Below are 21,171 nucleotides of genomic sequence, written 5' to 3'. Positions count from 1 at the left end.
TGCATAGCCCTATGGACTTGGAAAAACCTGATCTACAGCAGCTGAAATTTAGCTCGTTAACCCTCGATTTATGGAACTCGGGGTGTGATTCTCCTCTCATTGTCTTCACTGTAAAGCAGGCGTAACTCTGCTGAAGTGAACACTTACGCCTGTGTAAGTGAGTGGAGAATCATTCCTTCAATCTGTCTGATGATGGCAGGGAGAGGGCTTCAAAGACATGGGTCCTTTGTGGAGACTATCCTGCTGCCAGCTATGCAGCAATTACAGCCCGGAGCCAAAATCTGGGGGGACCCATAACCGTGGAAAAGGAGGAAAAAAGAGAGTGATGATCTCAAGCAACTAGATTGCAGACCATATAGGGCATTATAGATCCCCGGTTTCTAGAATTGCTAAAGGGGCTGTACAGGCAGGCAGTGTGTAGGGTGCAGCTGGAGTTATACACCCACTGTGGCTCGCTGCATTGAAAAGACAGGCTTCTGTGCTCTGGCCTGGCTGAAAAGTCTGAGTTATTTTCAGTGATCCCAACAAGTAGAGAACCATTTTGGATCAAGGCTAAATTATTGCACAGGCCTGGATCGCGGTGGCATGGTCTGCACCACTGAGGAATAGTGACCTTAGCCAAACCACCAGGCTCAATGCACTCCTCACCTGACCCCTTCCTAGCTCACCCCTAAACCTCAGTGTATGGTCTGCAGGCTCAGTGCATTCCCAAGTTCAGTGACCCCTTACCCATCTGATATCCAGGCCTAAGTACAGCCTCCCTCCTATCCTTGATGCTCCATGCACCCCTAAACCTGGGAATTAGTGCATTCCCTTCCCTTCCATGCCCCAGAAGCAGTGCATCCCTAACCCTGGGGTTAAATGTACCCCTACTCCTCCATGCCCCAGGCTCACCCCCTAACTCCAGGGCTCAAGTCACCCTCTCTTCCCTCCATGCCCTAAGCTCAGTGCACCCCTTTCAGTGCTCCAGGCTCAGGGCACCCCTAACCCTGGGGCTCAGTGCACCCCCCTCCCCTGGGACTCAGGTCATCCCTAGCCCTGGGTCTTGGTGCATCCCAACCCTGGGACTCAGGGCACCCCTCCCCGTGGGTCTCGATGCACCCCCTAACCTTGGGGCTCAGGGCACCCCTAACCCTGGTTCTTGGTCCCCCCCCCCGGGGTTCAGGGCACCCTCCACTACACTCTCCCCGCAAGAAATTCAAAGCGCCACTGAAGTTGCTCCTGAGATGCCGAGAGCGTCATCGCCTCCTAGCAACTCTCATAGCAACGGGCCAACATCTGCTCCCTCTGGACCAATCCGGGAGCGGCACATCTGGGCTGCCCGCCTCCTGCTCCGAAGCGCGTCGGGGATGCGCTCGGCAGCGACTGGAGGCACCTGCCGGAGCTGGGGCTGCCGCCGCGGGCAGGCTGAGGAGCAGGAGCCGAGCGGGGAGGCGGCGTTTCAAGCCAGGGGCGAGCGCCGGAGCCAGCCCCGCCCTGTGGCCCGGCTTGCCCGGTAAGTGCCTTTGTATTGCACAGCCCAGCGGCCCCTTAGGGCGGCTCGGGCAGGGGGCATGAGGGGGAAGCCCCTGCCTGGCCGGGGCGGTGACCGCCCCCAGGGCTCGCTCTGCCCGCTGCTTGGGAGAACTTCCCCCGCCTCTTCTCCGGCTTTGCGAGCTCTCCAAGGCTGCGGGGGAGGCTTGTAATGAATTCTCTAATACTAAGCGGGAGCCACTCGCCCTTTGGCCAGCCGAGTGGCGAGCGCAGGGCCGGGCAAAGGGCAACTGGATCACAGCATCTCCTGTCTTTCAGTCCCAAACTCGGAAAAGTAACCACAGCAACTCTTGCCATGGGTTCCTCCTGCTCTTCCTCTGGGATGAGACAGCTATCTCTCTATAGGCATTGCTTATATCTGAGGGACCCAGACAGAGAGGCGTGAGCCCTAGGGTTTTCTCATGAATATGTATTAAAAGTGTCCGGTGGGACCTTAAAGACTAACAGATTTTTTTGGGCCTAAGCTTGCCTGGGTTAAAAAACCCACTTCTTCAGATACATCTGAAGAAGTGGGGTTTTTTACCCACGAAAGCTTATGCCCAAATAAATCTGTTAGTCTTTAAAGTGCCACCAGACTCCTTGTTGTTTTTGTGGATACAGACTAACACAGCTACCCCCTGATATTAAAAGTGTGTGTGTCTATACATACAGCATATGCAAGTGCAGACCCACCCTCTTTATAGTTTTCTGATGGGAGTGGTATCTTTAATATGTGTTTAAAAATTCTCCTCTAATATAGAATGCAAGACAGTGCTCAGATACAAGCTTATTTGCATTCATATTGGCTACCTCACCTAAAGGGCAAAAATGGAGACATCCACACTGCAATAATGGGACTGATCGTAAATGATAAATTCTGATGTTTCCAAAACCTACTTTATTATATACACATTGTGTAGGTGTGTATATAATAAGAGATTGTTACTACTCCACAAAATTATGTTGTAATCTTGCTCGCAGTACTTCAGCTTTTTTTTCAGGAAAGGTACAGTCTGACAGCAATCAATCAAAGGGTATAAAAGTCTGTAACTTAAAAAGGAGGAGTTCAGGACAGTAAAAGGATATGGCTCATGTAATGACACGGCCTTTCGAGAACCAGGCAGTCGGACTAACAGCGTTCCCGCTTACGTAATTATAAACACGCTCCTCAGTGAAATGAGGGTTTGTAATGTTTCAATGACTTTATGTTCCAAATGGCGCCTAAGAAATAAGGTCAAAGCTATGGAGCTGCATGTGACTGCGGGGAATGGCTTTTTGTGTTACGAAATATCATGGGGTCTCCTTAAGCAACATTTTGATCTTTTACAAGCTAACAACTTGCGGTGCGCGCCTTGATTTTGCCGCGCGAAGTGTTTGTCTCTCCTTGACCCACCCCGCCAGTGCACCAGTGCGGCGCTGTGAGAGATGCTAGCAGAGCCTGGGCAAAGAGGGAGTTTGACCCGAAACCATTCCAGAGAGCCGTGCTGCAGATTGATTCAGCATCACAAGGAAACCGACAGGTTAGCCAACTACCCACAATGGCCGTTGTCTAAATACAGAATAAACGTCTCTTTAATAGAATTTGGACAATCAATATAATGGGCTGCTTTCCGGCGAGACTGCTCCAGTGTAGAAGTTGAGCAAGGGGTTGCTTATTCATAGCTATTTTAAAAGGGGGCCAACCAGAAAAGATGATTTTCTCTTATTTATTTGCTATACACAGACCAAATCCTGCTCACTTTGCTAAAGTGAATAGTCCCAAAGAAGCTAACGGAGCTACTGGGATAAGCAAGGTGATGATCTCTCTGTGATTAAGTACAATGTCTTCACTAATGTAAAAGCCAAACTTTCTCGAGCACTGGGATACTTGTATCAGTGAAGAAAAAGTGCACAGAATTAAGTAGTGGGGTCCTCAGAGATGATTAGCCAACCACAAGGAATGTCATTTTAAAGCACAAAGCCAGCAGTTTCAGCAACATTAAACAGTATGGATACAGTTTAGCAGTCTTTACTCAGGTAAAACTCCATGCAAGTTAAATGGAGTTTTCTCTGTTTAAGGTCTGAGCAAGGAATGCAAGATTTGTCCTGCTCTCTTAAAAAGATTGTAGCTAATTTTGAATCCATGTGAAATCTTCGAGCTGGCAAAGTGCCTCCCTTCCGCAGGTTTACCTGTTCGTGGTGCAGTAGCTTCACAGAGTCAAACAGGAGAGCAGCTACTCTCAGTGCCCAGGAAAGATGGAACCTCAGCAACCTGGTGTCTTAAATCAAACAAAGATTTCAGCCAGGATGCTCCTTAAGTGCAAGCTGTGCTTGGGTTAGAGAAAAAATAATTTATTACTGTATTTTGACAGCAGTCGCAAGGACTTTACAGTATTTCCCAGGGTGTCAAAGTCATGTCTCCTATTGAAAATAAATGTCAATTTCTTTTCGTTTAAAAGCCTGAAGTTTTCTATTTAAGTATGCAAGAGACACTTAGATATGGTATGCGTCTCGGTCATCTTTAGCCCGCCTGCAGATTGATGATCTTCCCGATGCTGTGATAGGAATCTAAGTAGGAACATGTTACTACCATTCACCTTGAAATGTGCATTAAGCTCATATTGTAGTCAGTGAATCTCAGAGGTTATCAGCTGCAGATGTCTGGGTCACCAAGCCACTGTTGAGGTGCTGACACAGCCCCTGTCACTGCATCATCTGAGCAGGTCATAAATGTGAATGAATTTCCCCTCAGGCAGTGAAGCGGAAACTGAGGCACAGAGAATTAAGTAACTTGCCCAAGGTCACACATGCAGTCTGTAGAAAAGCTGAGAATAGAACCCAGGTCTCCCGAGTCCTCCTCTAGGGTCCTAACCACAAATCCATCCTTCCTCGTCACCTAACTAGATAACCATTTATAAACCCAAGTCTTGTCTCCTGCCCCTGATATAAATTGCATCATTGTTAAAATCACTCTACATCAACTGATTAAAGTGAAAGCATTTGCCCTGTTATTGAGACCATTGTTATGATCACACAGGTCAAATTAAAGAGCTTCTTGCAATTTTCAGTCAAAGTATGACATTGCTATATTCTGAATATATTTCCACTTTAATTTAGATAAGATAACCCTCTGTTCCAAGCATGCTTAATACATCACCGCATATCATGCCGTGTAGCACTACTATTGTTATTCTTGAAATTAATAGAAAGGGGCACATTAGGCAGTTAGAGCATATAATTAAAGACATTGTAAAGTTACATTTGGGGAATCAAGATTAGAGATGTAGGTGTCTATTCTCTCACTGATGTGTGGGATTTATGCTTCTAACTGCCATTAGCATTGATGGGAGGTACAAATGCAACTCCCCTGTGCACTGAGTGTTGAGAACAGACAATCAGAGTGTGTCATGTGAAGTGTAAATAGCGCACTAGTGTGAGGGGGAAAGAAGGCCAATCTGGTTAACTGCCATGGAGATCCACCAGTGCCCAGCACCTTGGAAAACCAGGCCACAGACTGTTAGTTTAGCCTTTGATGAACAGGAATGGATGTAAGCGTGTGCTTGTATGCTTTGCTGAAGGTGACTATCCTTATTTTTGGAGGTTGGAAGTATGGGCCAAATCCAGGGCTGTTGTAAGCAGGGACATCACCAGTGATGTTAGTAGCATTGCACCCACTGGCACTACTGGAAAATTTGGCCCTCTGGCTTGAACTGTGGTGTGGTGGTGAAGAAATTTGATAGGGTTATCATACAGCTGTCTCCCAGTTTGAGAGCCAGGGGGAGAGACTCATGCCACCTTGCTGTAACTGTCAAAACCTTACGCACAAGGAGCACCGAGTCAGTGTGTTTATATTGAAACAAAGCCCTAAGAACCTCATTCACGGCTGCATTACTCCAGTTTTATGCAGCTGTAAATTGAAACCAGGCTGAAAGATGTACATAACCAGCCAAATCAGAAAATACAACATCAGTCGTAAGCGTGAGGGTATCCCAAACCTCAGTTAGCATGTCTTTCTTTGGGTTTCCGAGTGGGCACTTTCTTTGGGTTTATAAACACAGAAATAGGAGGGCTCTGGGTGGCACTGGGGAATATTCCCTGATTGGGTCTTGTCTAAGTTGGTAGTTGAAGTCACTGAGCATTGTGGGTGTGCAAGGAATACGGGATCAAACCCTCAGTTGTCTAACTTAGCTGTGAGGGACAGTTCATTCTCCCTACCCATTAAGATCTTGGTGTTTCACATCCACGTGCATTTCCTACTGTTCCATATATGAATAAGTGAATATCTGTGGAAATTGCTATTTGGGCACTTAACTGCCTGCATGCATGATTGCAGCAATATATGTGCAAATCAGAGTGCATGACCATACATGTTTGTTAAGTACACGAATAAGGCTCAAACTTTTGAAAAATTTCCTTTTAATTTGAGTCACTTGCTTAGTTTAAGGTTTGCTCTGTTGTTGAGAAACATTGTCTCAAATTCTCCAGGATATTAAAACTTTTCCCTCCAATTGCCTCGGGCATAAAGCTGACTTAAATTCAGCACCTCAGACCCTTATAAAAAGATATTTTGAGTGATGTACCACCATGATAGTGGCTCCAACACTGCACAGCTGCTGGCTTAGGGGGCATGAGCGCGGAGAAAAGGATGTGGCCACGCATCCTGATGCCCCAGGATCATGGGAGCATCACCTTTAAAGCTGTGCTGGTAACACGTTGCATCAAGTGATCTAGTGAAGCCCAGGACTTTGAAAGTTAAAGAGAATTAATCCTTCCCATCAGGGTTTGCAGGCCAGCCTTGTAGCCTTCTGTAGTAGGGGAACCCCACCCTGGCTAAACAATCGGGGAGAAAACACTGCATGGAGAACCTCACGGAGATCTTTCTCTTTCAGATGCTTCCTGTGGGATTTTCCATGAGCTCTGGCAAAAGGGCTGTTAACCAGCTGGATCTGGCCCCTGGGAAATATCCCAGCACAGGAGAAATCCCTGATTGACACAAAGCCAGTAAAACTGGCTCTATGCCATCCTCCCCCACTCCACCGCAGGAGCCCCTGGCACAAAAGATGTGTTGGAGTGTGGCTAGGACATTCCCATGCTGTAGCTATCCCTGGGTGCCAAAATGGCCCCTTGGTGCCAGATAGGTCTGTCCCCCTCCCCAGCTTACTCAGGATAAAAGAGGCACACAGGTGACATGAAGCCACCTCTGCCCCCTTTCCCTCCATCTATTGGTCCCTGTGCCAAGCTCTGGTGTAGGGATGAATTGGGCCCTTGATGTCCAATGAAACATTCTGGGGATCAATCCTGCTCCCACTGAAGTCAATGGGCAAAATGTCCGTTGACATCAGTGACAGTGGATTGGGCCCACTGAATCATATAACATAGGCATTGCCTGTTGGAATCCAGCTGCTCTCATGTTGGGTATAGTGTAGGAGAACACACAGTCACACATTTAAGGAGTGTATCAGCGCTCTAAGCAGGAACCTCAGCTTGGCTGGAGCACCGTGAAAGTTTAGGGGAGGGGTAGTTAATCAGGCACTAACTTATCATGCTAGAACTCTTCCGGAGGGATGGGTCCACAACAAAACCCCCAGGGCCCAGCAGCAGATGGTCAGAGCCAGATCTGCTCCTGCATGTGGCCCTTCTCTCCGTAGTGGGCTGAAACAAAAGCCTTCATCCAATGTCCCCACCCCAACCTCTGTGGTCTGGGTCCACCTCTTCCCTCCTCTGTAAGTTTTGTTGTGGAATCAAATGGAGTATTCTTTCTGTTCAGTGCCTATCTGAGTCATACAGTCAGAACTATGGAGATTGACTTATAAGCAATAAAACACAACTAAGTGTGACCACTCCACACCACGCTGAAATCCAACATCTGATGAAGTGAGCTGTAGCTCACGAAAGCTCATGCTCAAATAAATTCGTTAGTCTCTAAGGTGCCACAAGTACTCCTTTTCTTTTTGCGAATACAGACTAACACGGCTGTTCCTCTGAATACTTTCAAGAGCTCATTCACTTTGCTGTGACCACAGCATCACCTAGTGTGTAGAATGGTAATTACGCTCCAATGAAACCACCCCTTCAGTGCTTCACTGTGGGACGTGGGGGTAACATGGTCTCTCTTGTATGATGAGTAAACAATGCTGAACCATAAAGCTGCTCTATGGAAGAGTGAAGAAACAACTGTTATTGCATCTCACCCATATACATTACTGTGGGTGAGACGCCATCAAATCTTTACACGGGATGTAAATTCACATCCTTGTTCAATGGTGCTGAATGCCCTTCCTAGGTTAAGTGCATCACGGGTACTAGAACATCTGAACTCAACAGATGAAACCATCCATTTGTACTACTATTCCATTGGTTGATCATATTTCTGTAACCACTGCTAGCCTCCCACCCTTCCAATGGCTCATTAATTTCACCTGAGTCACATATCAAGGTAATGTAAGTTTTTGTGGCAGGAGACTTGCCTTTCTCTTAGTTCTGCAACGTGTCTAGCACCACCTGTGTGTGCTTGAAAAAAAAAAAAGATGATAGAGCTAATGATCTGTAAACAAAACTCCTGTTAGTCTCAGAAACCAAGCAGCCGCGGCTTATAGACACATCGTTTTGCACATGCCAGACTAACATTACAGAGGACATCAATTTGCCACAATCATTGCTGATACTCTATTTTTTGTTGCACAGCTGATCCAATCAGGGTATTGACAAATACGCTAACGACGTCGAAAGTAGCCTACTTTAAGAGAAAATATGCAGAAGAAGAAGATTTACATCAAGATTACCAGGGGTATTTTCCAAAAGTGAGTATGTTTCTAATAAATATTCCAAAGGGGAAAAGCTCTTGTTCTTATTCCTTGATCTTAAAACTATATTGGTTGTTTTTACTTCTCAGCACCTGATATTACCTGAGGACCGGACTTGTATTCTAAAACTGTCTCTGCAGAAACTTCGATTCCTTGAAGACCCTGAAACCTATCTCCGCAGGTCTGTGCTTATTAACAATTTGCTGAGGAAGATCCACCTAGAGACAGACAAAGAGAGCTATGAATACTTTAAGGAGGCACCCTGTTATAGGACTGCTTACTCGGATACAAGAAAACGGCTGAAGTTTATGGTACAAGAATGCTGTTCTCAGTCACTCTATTATGAAGAGCTGCATTCGTATCATATTGTGCCTTATTCTACAGAGAATTCCATTTATGGAATGGGCTATACAAGCAGCCACTTGGAGCAAAATTCTCAGTTGCTTATTTATAAAATGAATTGAAGTAGCTGTTAGATCCACTGATGTTTTGTTTCTGAATGCTTGAACTGCTTATTAACATGCGAAGATGAGACACTAATTGTAAACACACTTGTGATGAAAGACGGGATACAAACAGAGATGAATGGAGGGTACTTTGATTAATACTCTGCAGTCATTGGTATGCAAAGGGTTTTATAAGCAGAGAGCTTGCGTGCAATGTATTTTGTAGAAACTAAGCGACATTAAGTTGCCAGTGTAGATATAAACATTTTATCTACTTTGTATTTAAATTATGCCATACCAGGTGAGAGGTAAAAACCAAAAGTGACAGATTATTCTGACAATGAAGATTCAGGGGTGGGAGTTATTTTCTGTAAGGTTTAGAAAGCAAGTTTTCTTTGAGAAATGCTTTGAATGTGAAGGAATCAGTGCCAAAAGAAATGTCTCTTTGGTTAGGATTTTCAAAAAAGCAAAATAACTCATCTGGTACTCACAAGAAATTCTACACTGAGATCAGTCAGCACTGTAGTGAGGGTGTTTTTAATTGAGCCACTAAATTGCTCTCACTTCTTACTTATCTTTCTGTTGACAACATTTTGCGACAAAACGGGATGACTCAGATGAAAGTCTATTTTCTCAGCCAGTTGTCAGTGTTTTCTAAACATGATTTGAATCCCCTCCAGGTTGCCTGGCTGGAATTCTGAGGTTTGTGTGTGTGAGTGCGCTATTTACTATTCGACCATGTGGTACAACGCACGATCAGTGTTAGAGCTTAGGTGGGCACTTTTTTGTGATTTGAAAACAAAATAAAACAAAAACCCACATTCCAGAAAGGGAATATATTAGACACACTGGAGTAAAACCTCAGAGGACTTTCATTTGAGATGAGTTTAATCTGCATTAGTGACAGTGTTTGAGGTGGAGTTAGATGTCTAATGTCAATTTTTGGAATTTCCTTTAGAATATATATCAAGCATGTCCTATGAGACACATTGCGCAATCTGACCACGAGAATGGGAAAGTCATAGCTGCCAGAGCTATGTTCTGAAAATACCAAAGAGTAGCATTAGGGAGAGAATGACATTAAAATAAATGGGGTCAAAAGCAGAGATTGCACTGTAACTTGGGAGAACATTATGAACAAGCCAGTAAACTACATAGTTACCAATATATTTGTTGTTCACTTAATGATGACTTGCGACACAGAATTGCTGAACAAATATGCCTGATCCAAAGCTTATGGAAGTCAATGGGAGTCCTATAGACTATAAGTTTATAGTGAAGGAATCAGCTTTGCATTGCAGGTTTTAGCCACTGGAGCTTTAAAGGTAATGCTAAGTGAAATAATAGTATATTGTAACAATGGAGGCAGACATGTATTCAAGTAACCGATTTTCTCATGTAGATTTGACTGATGCTATTTCTCAAGCGTTATACAGTATGAACAAATAAAAATGGCCTTACATGGATGTGCTTAGTATAGAACAAAGATTCCACCGGTAACCCTACTTAAAATGCCTTGCTCTTGTATATTGCACACACAATTGCTGCTGTCAGACATGTATTAACCGTACAATAAAGAAAAGACAAGGGCAGGAAGTATGAGGAGCAAAGTCAAGTGAGTCAAGGATGATATTCATAGTTAGAAGCCAATGCGGGTTTCAGAGACAGGAAGAGAGAGAACTAAAAATCCAGGAAAGAAGAGAATTTGTAGTAAAAATGTTCAGACCTAAATTCAACACAACTATTACTCCCAAATTTCAGAATCTACAACTGTATGAAATGCTCTTACTATTAAATAGCCTACGGACAGCACAGAAATGGGAAAGCTGGAAAATGGGGCAATGCCGTTTCTTAAGTGAAATTAGTAATTGTGAATGGTTAGGTTCTGAGAGGCCACTTTCATTTTTCTTAGAGGCAAAATGTCCATACTTACCTTGGAGGTAAAGGGGTCAAATTGTCTGAAGACCAGATCCTCCGCTGGTGTGATTCAACATAGCTCCGCTGGTGTAAATCAATGGCCTCTTGTTGGCCCACTGGAGTAATGCCTGCAGAAAAACTGGCCCAAACTTTCAAACATTAGCTTGCATTTTGCAAACTGAAGTATTTTGAAAAAAACATCAGTTAAAAGCTACTAATATACGCTACCTATCTCAACAAGGAAAACTGAAAGAAGGCCAGGCTAGTCTGGAGAAAGGCTCCAATTATCTAGTATGTGTAATAAGTGTACTACTATAAACCGGTAGTGAAATGAGTTTACTGTATGTTATGTGAGAGAATGATATGATCAGTGCTGTTAGAGGAGCCATCATCCCTCAGAGAGCTCTCTTATCTCTGATGGTACATTGCCTACTGTGTGCGCAGGGACAGGTGGGGAAAGGGATATTAGAGGACTAATAGGTGTCTCTGGGAAATTATTTCTGCCTTCTGGTTTTAAAAATATGTAATTTTCTGCTCGAAAGTGAACAGATTCATGCACTTTTTTCTTTGTGTTAGTTTTTCTGCAGCATTCGAAATGATCAGCTTATTTTATGAAATGCTAAATAACCCTTTCTCACTGACTGACAGTATATGCACACTATAATTCTGGGCTAAAAGGCAAGGCTCATTACATTAAATTATACTTCACAAATAATTTATAACGTTACTTCTACTATTTTGCAAGAAAGGAAGGGAAAAAAATTGAGCTGGAGTTAGCCTTTAACCTTTGCTAGAACTACAATACTTGCTGAAGTCATCTTTGAAAAAATGACTTTGTCTGGGGAAATAAGTAACTGCTTTCTGGCCTGTTAAAAGCTTATTTTATATGATGCTGCATGATGGGTTGCAGCTTAATGCACCTTTAAAAGATATCAAGGAAAAAACAAACATCCTGAACGGGTCTCAGGTAACTAATTCCTTGGCGTTTCAGAAGATCAAGGGTTTGGTTCTTCCAGAGACGGCTGAAAAATGGGATAACATTTTCACCAAAGTTTTGTTCCTCTCTTTTTGGGCCAAAAAAGTTTAAGCAAAATGTAATTAAAATATTCCAAGCAGAAACTGGATGAAATTTTTGTGAAATTTTCCCACCCACTCCTTTCTTGGTTAAATTCTTGAGGAAAAAAATTAATCAAAAACTTCAGAATTGTGAACATTCTCAACTACCCCCCTACTTGCACTTCATGTCGTTTAGCTGTTTATTGCAGAGCTTTGCTCACACCATACACAGCTGCAAATGACTGCACAGGCACACTGAAGAGGAGAATCAGACCCTACAACTTGACTATGGAAGTTATTAAATTATCTAGTGATATTTGAATACTCTGTTACCAAGCCACCATTTAGTACTGTAATCCAGATACATAAAGAGATGTTTTATTGATAAAGCCATTCAGGGTTTAGTTTGACTTCTGCAACACGTTTTTCTGAACTTTCCTAGGTGATCCCATCTATAGGTAGCCCAGAGTCAGACTTCAGTGTAAAGAAATGTATATGATTTTACAACTGTACTATGCCCACACACAGATCATATTTGTACTGGGTGTAAAGAAAGTTTTTTTCCTTCCTCTCAAAACCAGTCGTCTTGGAATATATTCTAAAAATAATGTATGACACCTTAGAGACAATATAAAGGATATGTCGGACAGGGAAAGATTTGGTAGCAACGTTTGGTAATTTTGCAAATGACTGGCTTAAGAAAAATTAACGTTTAGTGCAGTGTTGCATGTATTTACTCAGAAACTCACTTGACTGTTTAGTATAAACATGTAAATTATTATGTTTTCTTTGTACCACTTTTCCTGGTTGGCTTCAAGTGTCAGGCCTGATCTTGAAAACATTTATTAGCAGGCATCGTGCTTATTGCTCTGAGTCATCTCATTGCCTGCAGTGCAACTACATGTGGCCATAAGCATTTACAGGATCAAGCTCATAATTATCACTTGCCAAAGGCAGAGTGTCTTGCAGTTACATGATAGAGGCCTTACATACTCCTGTAAGTCACATGCATTTGGAAATACAATGGATTCTGTAAGCTTTTACAATGTATGTGTAGTCTCATTGATGTCAATGGGATACTCATGCTTAAAGTTAAGCATGTGCGTAAGTACTTGCAGGATCTGGCCTGATGTATACAGTGGAGCCACTCCCAAATTGCCTAATTTTCAATGGATGTGATTACTGAGCTACCGCTTGAGTTCTTGAATATGTATATCAGGCATCGTCAGTAGAAGTTTTGTTTTTAGTGAATGCGTTCAGTTGAGTATATCGAATATTGTGCCTTAAAGTCCCCTCATCATAGGAGCCTTCTGTGAAAACTAAACCACAATATAGCTGATGATAATTTTGTGTATTCTCCAAAGATCCAGGCTGATACTTGGGAGTACATTAAAAAGCCATCACTCTAAAAAGAAACCTAATAGCAGGATTTCAGACTCTAACCAATATAAACCAAGGCTTTACTTTTTCCTCTTTATTCAATGATTTCTCTTTCATGATTCATTCAGTGATATTTTCCCAGTTCTTGTCATACTCCTTGGGTTCTATTTTACCCACAGCTGCAGGTTATACACAAGATGCTCTTCAGATAAATTCAGTGACAGAGCTGCAAAACAGAATCCTCTCTTTCATTTAAATCCTTTATATACAATGTTTTTGCATCAGGGAATCATCCTGGCATATAATAGCTTGTGCAGGCATTGTCAAATATATTTGATATTAATAAAGCATCAAAAGGAGACATCTCTTTCTACTGAAAAGCATGAACCTGCATTATAAATTAGATTGTGATTCTATACCACTTAGTTGGAGTAATACATATTTGTTGTATAATCATGGAAAAATGTTGTTTTTAATGTTTAAAATTACTTGGGACCTGGTTTAAGAGATTGTTTTCTAAAGTGAATGGTAGAAAAAGTGTACATGTATTTTAAATATATATGTGTGCATGTTATTAATAAAAAATCTATTTCTATTGAAACATATAAGCTTTCATCGAAAAATTCCAAGTACACAGTGATCAATTTATATGTTGATTATTTGATGCCACACAAACTTATTTATCATCCCTGTCGTGGGGCAAGTGCACCCCTTCCCTTCGTGGGAAGGGGTGGAGATAATGATGGCTCCGTGGCTGAGTCTATACAACCATCCCTTGTCTTGGGATAGCTTGACATAGGGGTAAAAGGCAACAGGGCTGCCCCGTTCAGCTGGGGCTGTGTGGCTCAGCAGCTAGACAGGGGAGTGGACCACCACCGGAAGAAAGGGTGGCAGCTGGGTAGGGGGACCCTGGTTCTCCCTGCTCTACCATATCCCAGCTCAGGGACCTGCCAGTGGCAAGTATGCCCACCACTGGGTTGGTGGGGTATCCGCCTGAAACACGCTGACCCCACATGGCACAATTACCTAGTCCCCCTGAACTACTTCCTACCCTGTTCCTGATGCAGCATCTCCGGAATCCCCAGTGTCTCTTGGCTCCTCAGTCAGCTGCTCCCTTTTGTATCCAGTCTCCAGCCAGAGCATGGCCAGCAGAGCCGCATGGGTGTGGCCTCCTTGGCCCACAGAGTAGAATTAACCCTCGCAGTACCAGTGCGCGGCAAGTGCGCCCCATCACAATCCCAAACAGATGGTTTTAACACCTTCAAGTTTAACACAATCTAATTTAAAAAACAAAACAAAAAATGTAGGTCTCAATCCTACAGTCTGAACTACATGATAGACTCTCACATCTGTGCTGGAACCATCTGGAGGTTAACAGGGTCACTGCAGATACAAGCGTTTGCCTAAATTGATCTGATTCCTGGATGCAGATCCTCATCTAAGGTTTTTGAGAAATGCTCTGTCATTTCTTCATGGAAATTACTTATTTAAATTCATCTTGGAAGGTATTTTCAAATCAACTTGAGTTCCACCAACTATTTCCATTTAGATAGTGAAGAAGGGCCCCAGACAACATACGCAGCTATTAGAACTGGTTAGGAAATGGGTTTCTGTCCCTCTGCTCTTCCTCACCCACCTGCCATCCAAAATGATGAAAATGGAAAACCTTTTTGTTTTGGCAAAATGTTTCTTCAAAATTTTTGGGATTTTCATTTACCCCCTTCTCCCTCAAAGAAACCAACCAAAACAATCTGCAACCAAAACCTGAACATTTTGGGGTTGCTCAAAACCAAAATAATTTAGATGAAAATGGAATTTTTTCCACAAAAAATGCTGTTTAATTGAAAATGTTTGGAAAGAACTGCTACATCTGGTCAAAAATTTTATGACCTGACAGAGGTCCAGTTATCAAAGATAATCTCTTAAGGTCATAAGGAGGGAAAGCACAGTCTTGTAGGCCGAAATCCTCAAAGGTATTTAGGTTCCTGTAGCTGGGTGGTGGACTTCACTAGGTTTGCAGGAGCTGTGTGTAGAGGCAGTGAGGTGGAGCTAGCCAGGGAATTGGAGACAATAAAGCACAAGTTTTTTTCCCCCCTCAGCCCTCTGCCCTGAGCTTAAAAAGGTCATCCAAGAAGTGAAGCTTATTCCAGCCACTTCCCTTGGCCAGGTTTATGAACATGTTGGCAAGTCAAGAATTGCTCCCCGGAGCTGATGTGTCATTCTGATATTGCTGTTTAAAGCATTAATTGTGAAATTTTGGTTTACTTGACTGAACCTGAATCTTATGCCCTGACTTGAATGGGAGTTGGGGGCACTCAAGTCCAAAGACTCAGAAGTATTTAGGTGCCTAACTCCTATTGATTTCTGCCATTTCAGTGGCAGTTAGGCACTAAAATACCTGGGCCTCAGTACTTTGCAAGACTGAGCCTTAGATCTGGGCATGATAAATCCAGCAAGCCATGTATTCTCTCTCTTCTCCTTCCCATAGAGTGGTGCTATGCTATTTTGTATCCTACCCAATCCTAGGGCATCCAGCTCCTGGAGTAGCTCCTAGCTGGGATCACATGGTGTAGAGGTGCCATGCCCATCCCACCCCCAGAGGCTACATTAGGTGATGGTCTGGAAGTCGCTGTGACAGTTTTAATGTCATCCGAGGAGTCCCTTAGAGGGAAAATTCATGGGCTTGGACTCCCTGTTTACCACTGTTTATTATTCCTACTGTGGCAGTGTCCCAGGACCCCATTTTGCTAGGTGCTGTACAAACAGAACAAAAAAATGGTCACTGCCCCAAAGAGCTACAATCTACGTATGTGATGAGAGATAACAAGTGGCTACCCCAGACAGATGGGGTCAGCACAAGGGAACAGGGAGACTCTTACAGGAAGTGTCATAAGCAGCAGTCAGTTATTGCTCTGGAGGCGTTGTGGCAGAGGGGTGCCCTGAAGGAAGCAGCTTTGCAGCAACAAGGCTCAGGGGGACTGGATGCTACCTGGCGATCTGGGCCTCCATGTACACGTTTGATTTCTTTTCAGGGATTTGTTACTCAAAAAGGGGTGGGAACTGAACACGGCACCCACAGTATCACTGTCAGGCTATTTCCCTGCATGTTATGTGTGGTTGGAACAGCCCACGTACCTGGAGAGGAAGAGGGCACCCTTGTAAACAAACGAGCTGGAGCAAGGCGTGCAAACCCCATGGGGAACAGCTTCCCAGCTCAGATCTGCAGGCCAGGCCCTCCAGTTCAGTGCAGACCCTTTTACATCACAGACAGAACTTGGCCCTACAGCCATCTTACCCAGTGACCATGACTCACCCCACTGGAGCACTGAGCCTCCACTGCTTCAGAGTCAAGGGAGGGCTTCTTTGCCATGCCCTTGGCTGCCAGAGGACAGGGGAAGCAGGCACGGCCAAGACAACACTGAGTTACGCTGATCTTGACCTGTGGTTTTGATCACTTATTTACAGTCACTATAAGTTAAAGTGGCCCCCATTTGGCACACAGGTCCAGAGGCCACTCTGGCATCAGCAGAGTACAAACGCAAGCCTTGAGCCACATATATTCTGCTCTCCATGCAGTTCAGACCAGATCCATTTAGACCCTAAGATACTCTGAGCCAGATGAGACTACGCAGAGTCTTTGGAACTCCTGGCAGAAATGAGCTAGGGAATACTGCTTTCAAGTCTTTTATAAAGCAGCAGGATTACCCACATTCCCTCAGTTCTTTTGGGTAGTTGTATTGTTCCTTTAAACTATCCACAGCTGGGTTCGCTAAATGCCTGACAGTAGCTAGTCCAGGGAGCAGGCAGCCTTTGCTGGACCCAGCTACAGATTGGAGGTCGTTGCCATTCCACATGAGGTAAGGTTGCAGATAACTGTTAGAATATAGATATTCAGGCCTGCTTGTAAAGGCCTATACTTTAAGAATGCAGGTGTATTTTATCACTTAGCTAGTTACAGGGGTATAAAAACAAAGAATCAAAATCACAGTCCCCCTGTGTATGGGCCTTGTCTCACTAGGCTAGTCTGAGGCCTTGATTGTAGGCTAAGGAGAACCCGACAGATTAACAATAGAAAAGCGGGGGCCATAAAGATAAAACAATACAGAAATGAGGGTTTCACAAACACTAATACGTGATTTCTTGCTAGACAGGATGCTGTCAAACTAAGTTTTCTTTAACTATCTTAAGATCTGTTTCTTTATCTGGTGGTGATGGGCACTATCAGGACAGGATCGTCTTCCTAATAGCCCAACACCTTGTGGATTGCTCTGGGACTTAGGTGGGAGTGGGGTAGCTGAACGCCTAGAGGGAGGCAGCAGGGTGTATGGTCAGAGGGAGAAATGTCGACGCCCAGTAGTGCTGGAACAATTTTTATAGTGGGGGTGCTGAAGTCGAAACCATGTATTTGGGTTGTTATTACTACTTCAAGCCAGGGGGTGCAGCAGCACCTCCAGCACCCCTTGTTCTAGCACCTCTGTAGAAGCCAAGGGAACATTTCCCCTGAAAAGGTTAGGCGCCAAGTGAGTTTAGGTGCCTACAAGGTTCGGCGGGAGTTCTGTGGATTGCAGGGGAGCCACAATTGGGACTTAGGTGCCTAAACCAGGAATTTAGTGCCTAAGTCTGGGATATAGGTGTCTGAGTACTTTTGTGGACTGGGGGAAGAGGAGAGAAAATGGATGGGCTCTTTCCTGCTCTGAGGAAAGTTGGGAAGATGAAACACAACAAACGTTCAGAGAGAAGAAAAAAGATCATCAAGTTCCATTTATTTTGGCCTAGGTCCTTTAAAATGGCATAGAAGCTTTTGCTTAGTTCTTTATTGTTCATAACAACCCTCACCTGTTTCCCTTTTAAGCATTTATTTTTACATGTAAAAAAACCTTTTACATTTAATTTGTTTCCTTGTTTTGATTTGAAAATCCCCCCCAATGGAAGTCTGTCTCTTCCAAACCCAGCCCCAAGCCCCCTTCAAATGTTAGTCACCCATAATCCTCAGCTTTTTTCTGGAAACCCTCTTGAGTTCCCCACTTCCCCAGAAAGTCTGTACGGCCAGTAATGACTTAACCCTGACAACCTTATTATTTGTTCTGTGCTCTTGCCCAGCAACCTTAGTCATGGACCAGGACCCATTGTGCTAGGCACTATTCAAACACAGAAAAAAAAGATGGTCTTTGCCCCAAAGGGCTCCTTTGTGAGGTAGGCAAGAGGTGTTATCTCCATTGTGAAGAGGGAGGAACTCAAGCCTAGTGAGACTATGTAATTTTCCAAGAGCACACAGTTAATCTGTGGCAGGCAAAGGCAGGATGAGAACCCAGAACCTCTGAGTCCCACATCTCAAACACAAGATCATCCCTCCTCCCCAATATCTATTAATATGGGACTGCCACACAATCCTTTCTGATCACCCACAGCAGCACATTTCACAAGCCCAGGGACAAATAATAGGCAGAGCATCAGCATGGTACCCCCACCTGCTAGGCAGGGGCATTGTGCAGAGACAAATGAGTGTCATCCTGATGCTGGTCTGAACCTGTTCGTAACAGGTATTGACTGTGGATATTTAATGACTGGATTGACTCCCTGGGCTTTAATTTATTGTGGCTATAAAGCTCTGGACTCATTATATATAATAGGCCAATAAAACATTATAAGGAAAAGCAATAATCAGAAAAATAAACATAAATCTGTGTTATGGGGGAAGTGGGCCCTTCTAAGGGAAGATGAGCCCAATCTCACCTGTGACTCATCATGTGAGGCTGTGGGGGTGGGGTCAGGTGATAGCTTGAAGTGCACCTGGTCCTTATAAAGGCAAGTAAGCGCTCTTCTGAACTGAAGAGCTGGGTTGTTAGGTCAGATTCCCCTGTGGTGTAGGAAGTGCTGTGACTAGAAGGCTCCTGAGAGAGTTCCTGGTTAGGCTGAGCACCTGAGGGGTCTGAGAAAGGTGAGGATAAAGGCTCTGCCAACTGTAGCCTATGTTAGGCAGCGAAATTACTTTATCTTGGTGTTTTGTTTATCAATAAACTGTGCCCTGAGGCAAGGGTCTGAAACAGACTCTCCTACGGGTGTCTGCTGTGTTATCAGTTGGGGTAACAAATCACCAGCATAAATGTCTTGAGGGAGAACCCCTATGAGGCTGGAATAACAGAGACAGTGGCATGTTATTTAGAGTTGTCAAGAACAAAGACAAATGAGAGAGGGAAGATGATTTGCAACAAGAGAGGAATTTAGCTGTGTTTTTAAAGAGGTTTTGTAAAGTTTAAATGCTGTAGTCTAGAGCAGTGGTCACCAAGTGGTCAATCGCGATTGACTAGTTGATCCTAGAAGATCTCCCAGTTGATTGTGATCTCCAGCAGTGCAGCATAGCTGCTGCTAAGGCAGACTCCTGGCCCCATGGCACTCCTGGAAGAGGCCAGTGCTGCTGTGGGGAGGGGGTAAGGGTCTCCCTCTGCCTGCTGCTCCTACCTGCATGCATTGCCCCTGCAGCTCCCATTGGCTGGGAGAGCTACATGGGTGGTGCTTGCAGAGAGGGGCAGCATGCAGAGCCATGTGCTCCCACTCTGGAACTGCAGGGGTGTGTTGCTCCCTTCTGGGAGTGGTGTGGGGCTGGGATAGGTAGGGAGCCTTCTCTGTGCTTGCTGCTGATGGGGAGCCACCGGAGGCAAGTTCTGCCTGGTGGGAGGCTGCACCCCATCCCCCATACTGCCTCCTGAGCCCCCTCCCAGAGCCAGCACCCCATAGTGTCTCCTATGCCCCCAGCCCTGACTGCTCTCCCAGAACAGCACCCTGTCCCCATTCCTGCACCCCAACACTCTGCTCCAGCCCTCACCCCCACCTCCCAGAGCCCTCATCCCTTCCCCAGCCTGGTAGAAGTGAGGGAGGGAGTGGGGTGGGGCCTCAGAAGAGGCAGCGTAGATCCTGGGTTGCCCTTAGATTCAAGAAGTGATCTTGGGTGTAAACTGGTTGGAGACCACTGGTCTAGAGGGACCTAACTGCTAGGGTTATGTTCACCTGTTAGCATTTGTTAACTTGTATTTTGGGGGATGTAGACTAACCTTTTTTTTCTGTAGATGGCACTATTATACTGAGAGATTTGAGTCAAGTTATTGTTTTATATTTTTACTTACAGATAAGTCTTGTGTGCTGTCGATTTGTTTACTGAGGAGAAGTAAAACCACTGCCACAGTCAGCCTCCAAAAACTCGCATTTAACAACTATACAGTCTGAGAATAAGAGAACACTTTTTCATTACCCTTCCATTCCAAGCTCTTTACGTTCTTCACATTTCCCTCTAGAATAGTCTCAGTCTGGTGTTGACCATGCCTTGGAAATTATTCTTCTAATAACTCAGGAAGAGAAGTGTCAAAATTATGTTGGCTGTAATCTAACTCTTTGAAACAAGCCAGGAAAGGCATAAACAGAGGGTTCCTTATTCACATTCACTGTAAAGCCCCATTATCCTACTCTGGAGGAGAGTGTAAGAGTAATTTAAGCACACTTTCTGGCTCCCTTGCACTGCCAGGGTGCTGTAAAGTAGACCTAGAGTGAATAGAACAGGAGTACTTGTGGCACCTTCGAGACTAACAAATTTATTTGAGCATAAGCTTTCATGGGCTACAGACCACTTCATCGGATGCATGCAGTGGAAAATACAGTAGGAAGATTTTATATACACAGAGAACATGAAACAATGGGTGTTGCCATACACACACTATAACGAGAGTGATCAGTTAAGGTGAGCTATTCCCAGCGGGAGAGAAAAAAACCTAACCTTTTGTAGTGATGATCAAGATGGGCCATTTCCAGCAATTGACAAGAACGTGTGAGGAACAGTAGGGGGGAAAAATAAACATGGGGAATTTGTTTTACTTTGTGTAATGACCCATCCACTCCCAGTCTTTATTCAAGCTTAAGTTAACGGTGTCCAGTTTGCAAATTAATTTCAATTCAGCAGTCTCTTGTTGGAGTCTGTTTTTGAAGTTTTTTTTGTTGAAGAATTGCCACTTTTAGGTCTGTAATCGAGTGACCAGAGAGATTGAAGTGTTCTCCAACTGGTTTTTGAATGTTATAATTCTTGATGTCTG

At 44.2% G+C, this 21,171-nt stretch overlaps 1 protein-coding gene across 1 annotated transcript; it reads left to right on the top strand.

Annotated features, from left to right (window-relative positions):
- The first annotated feature begins 1,095 nt into the window (after positions 1-1,095).
- On the top strand, positions 1,096-13,701 carry LOC125638662 (uncharacterized). The gene is made up of 3 exons (XM_075130057.1): positions 1,096-1,495; positions 8,176-8,291; positions 8,384-13,701. The coding sequence occupies exons 1-3, from the start codon at positions 1,096-1,098 to the stop codon at positions 8,756-8,758; spliced, it is 891 nt and encodes a 296-aa protein (XP_074986158.1). The 3' UTR covers positions 8,759-13,701.
- The last annotated feature ends 7,470 nt before the right edge of the window (positions 13,702-21,171 follow it).

This window comes from Caretta caretta, chromosome 6, assembly GCF_965140235.1.
Source record: "Caretta caretta isolate rCarCar2 chromosome 6, rCarCar1.hap1, whole genome shotgun sequence".
Classification (NCBI taxonomy): domain Eukaryota; kingdom Metazoa; phylum Chordata; order Testudines; family Cheloniidae; genus Caretta; species Caretta caretta.
This window is presented reverse-complemented; position numbering and strand designations above follow the sequence as displayed.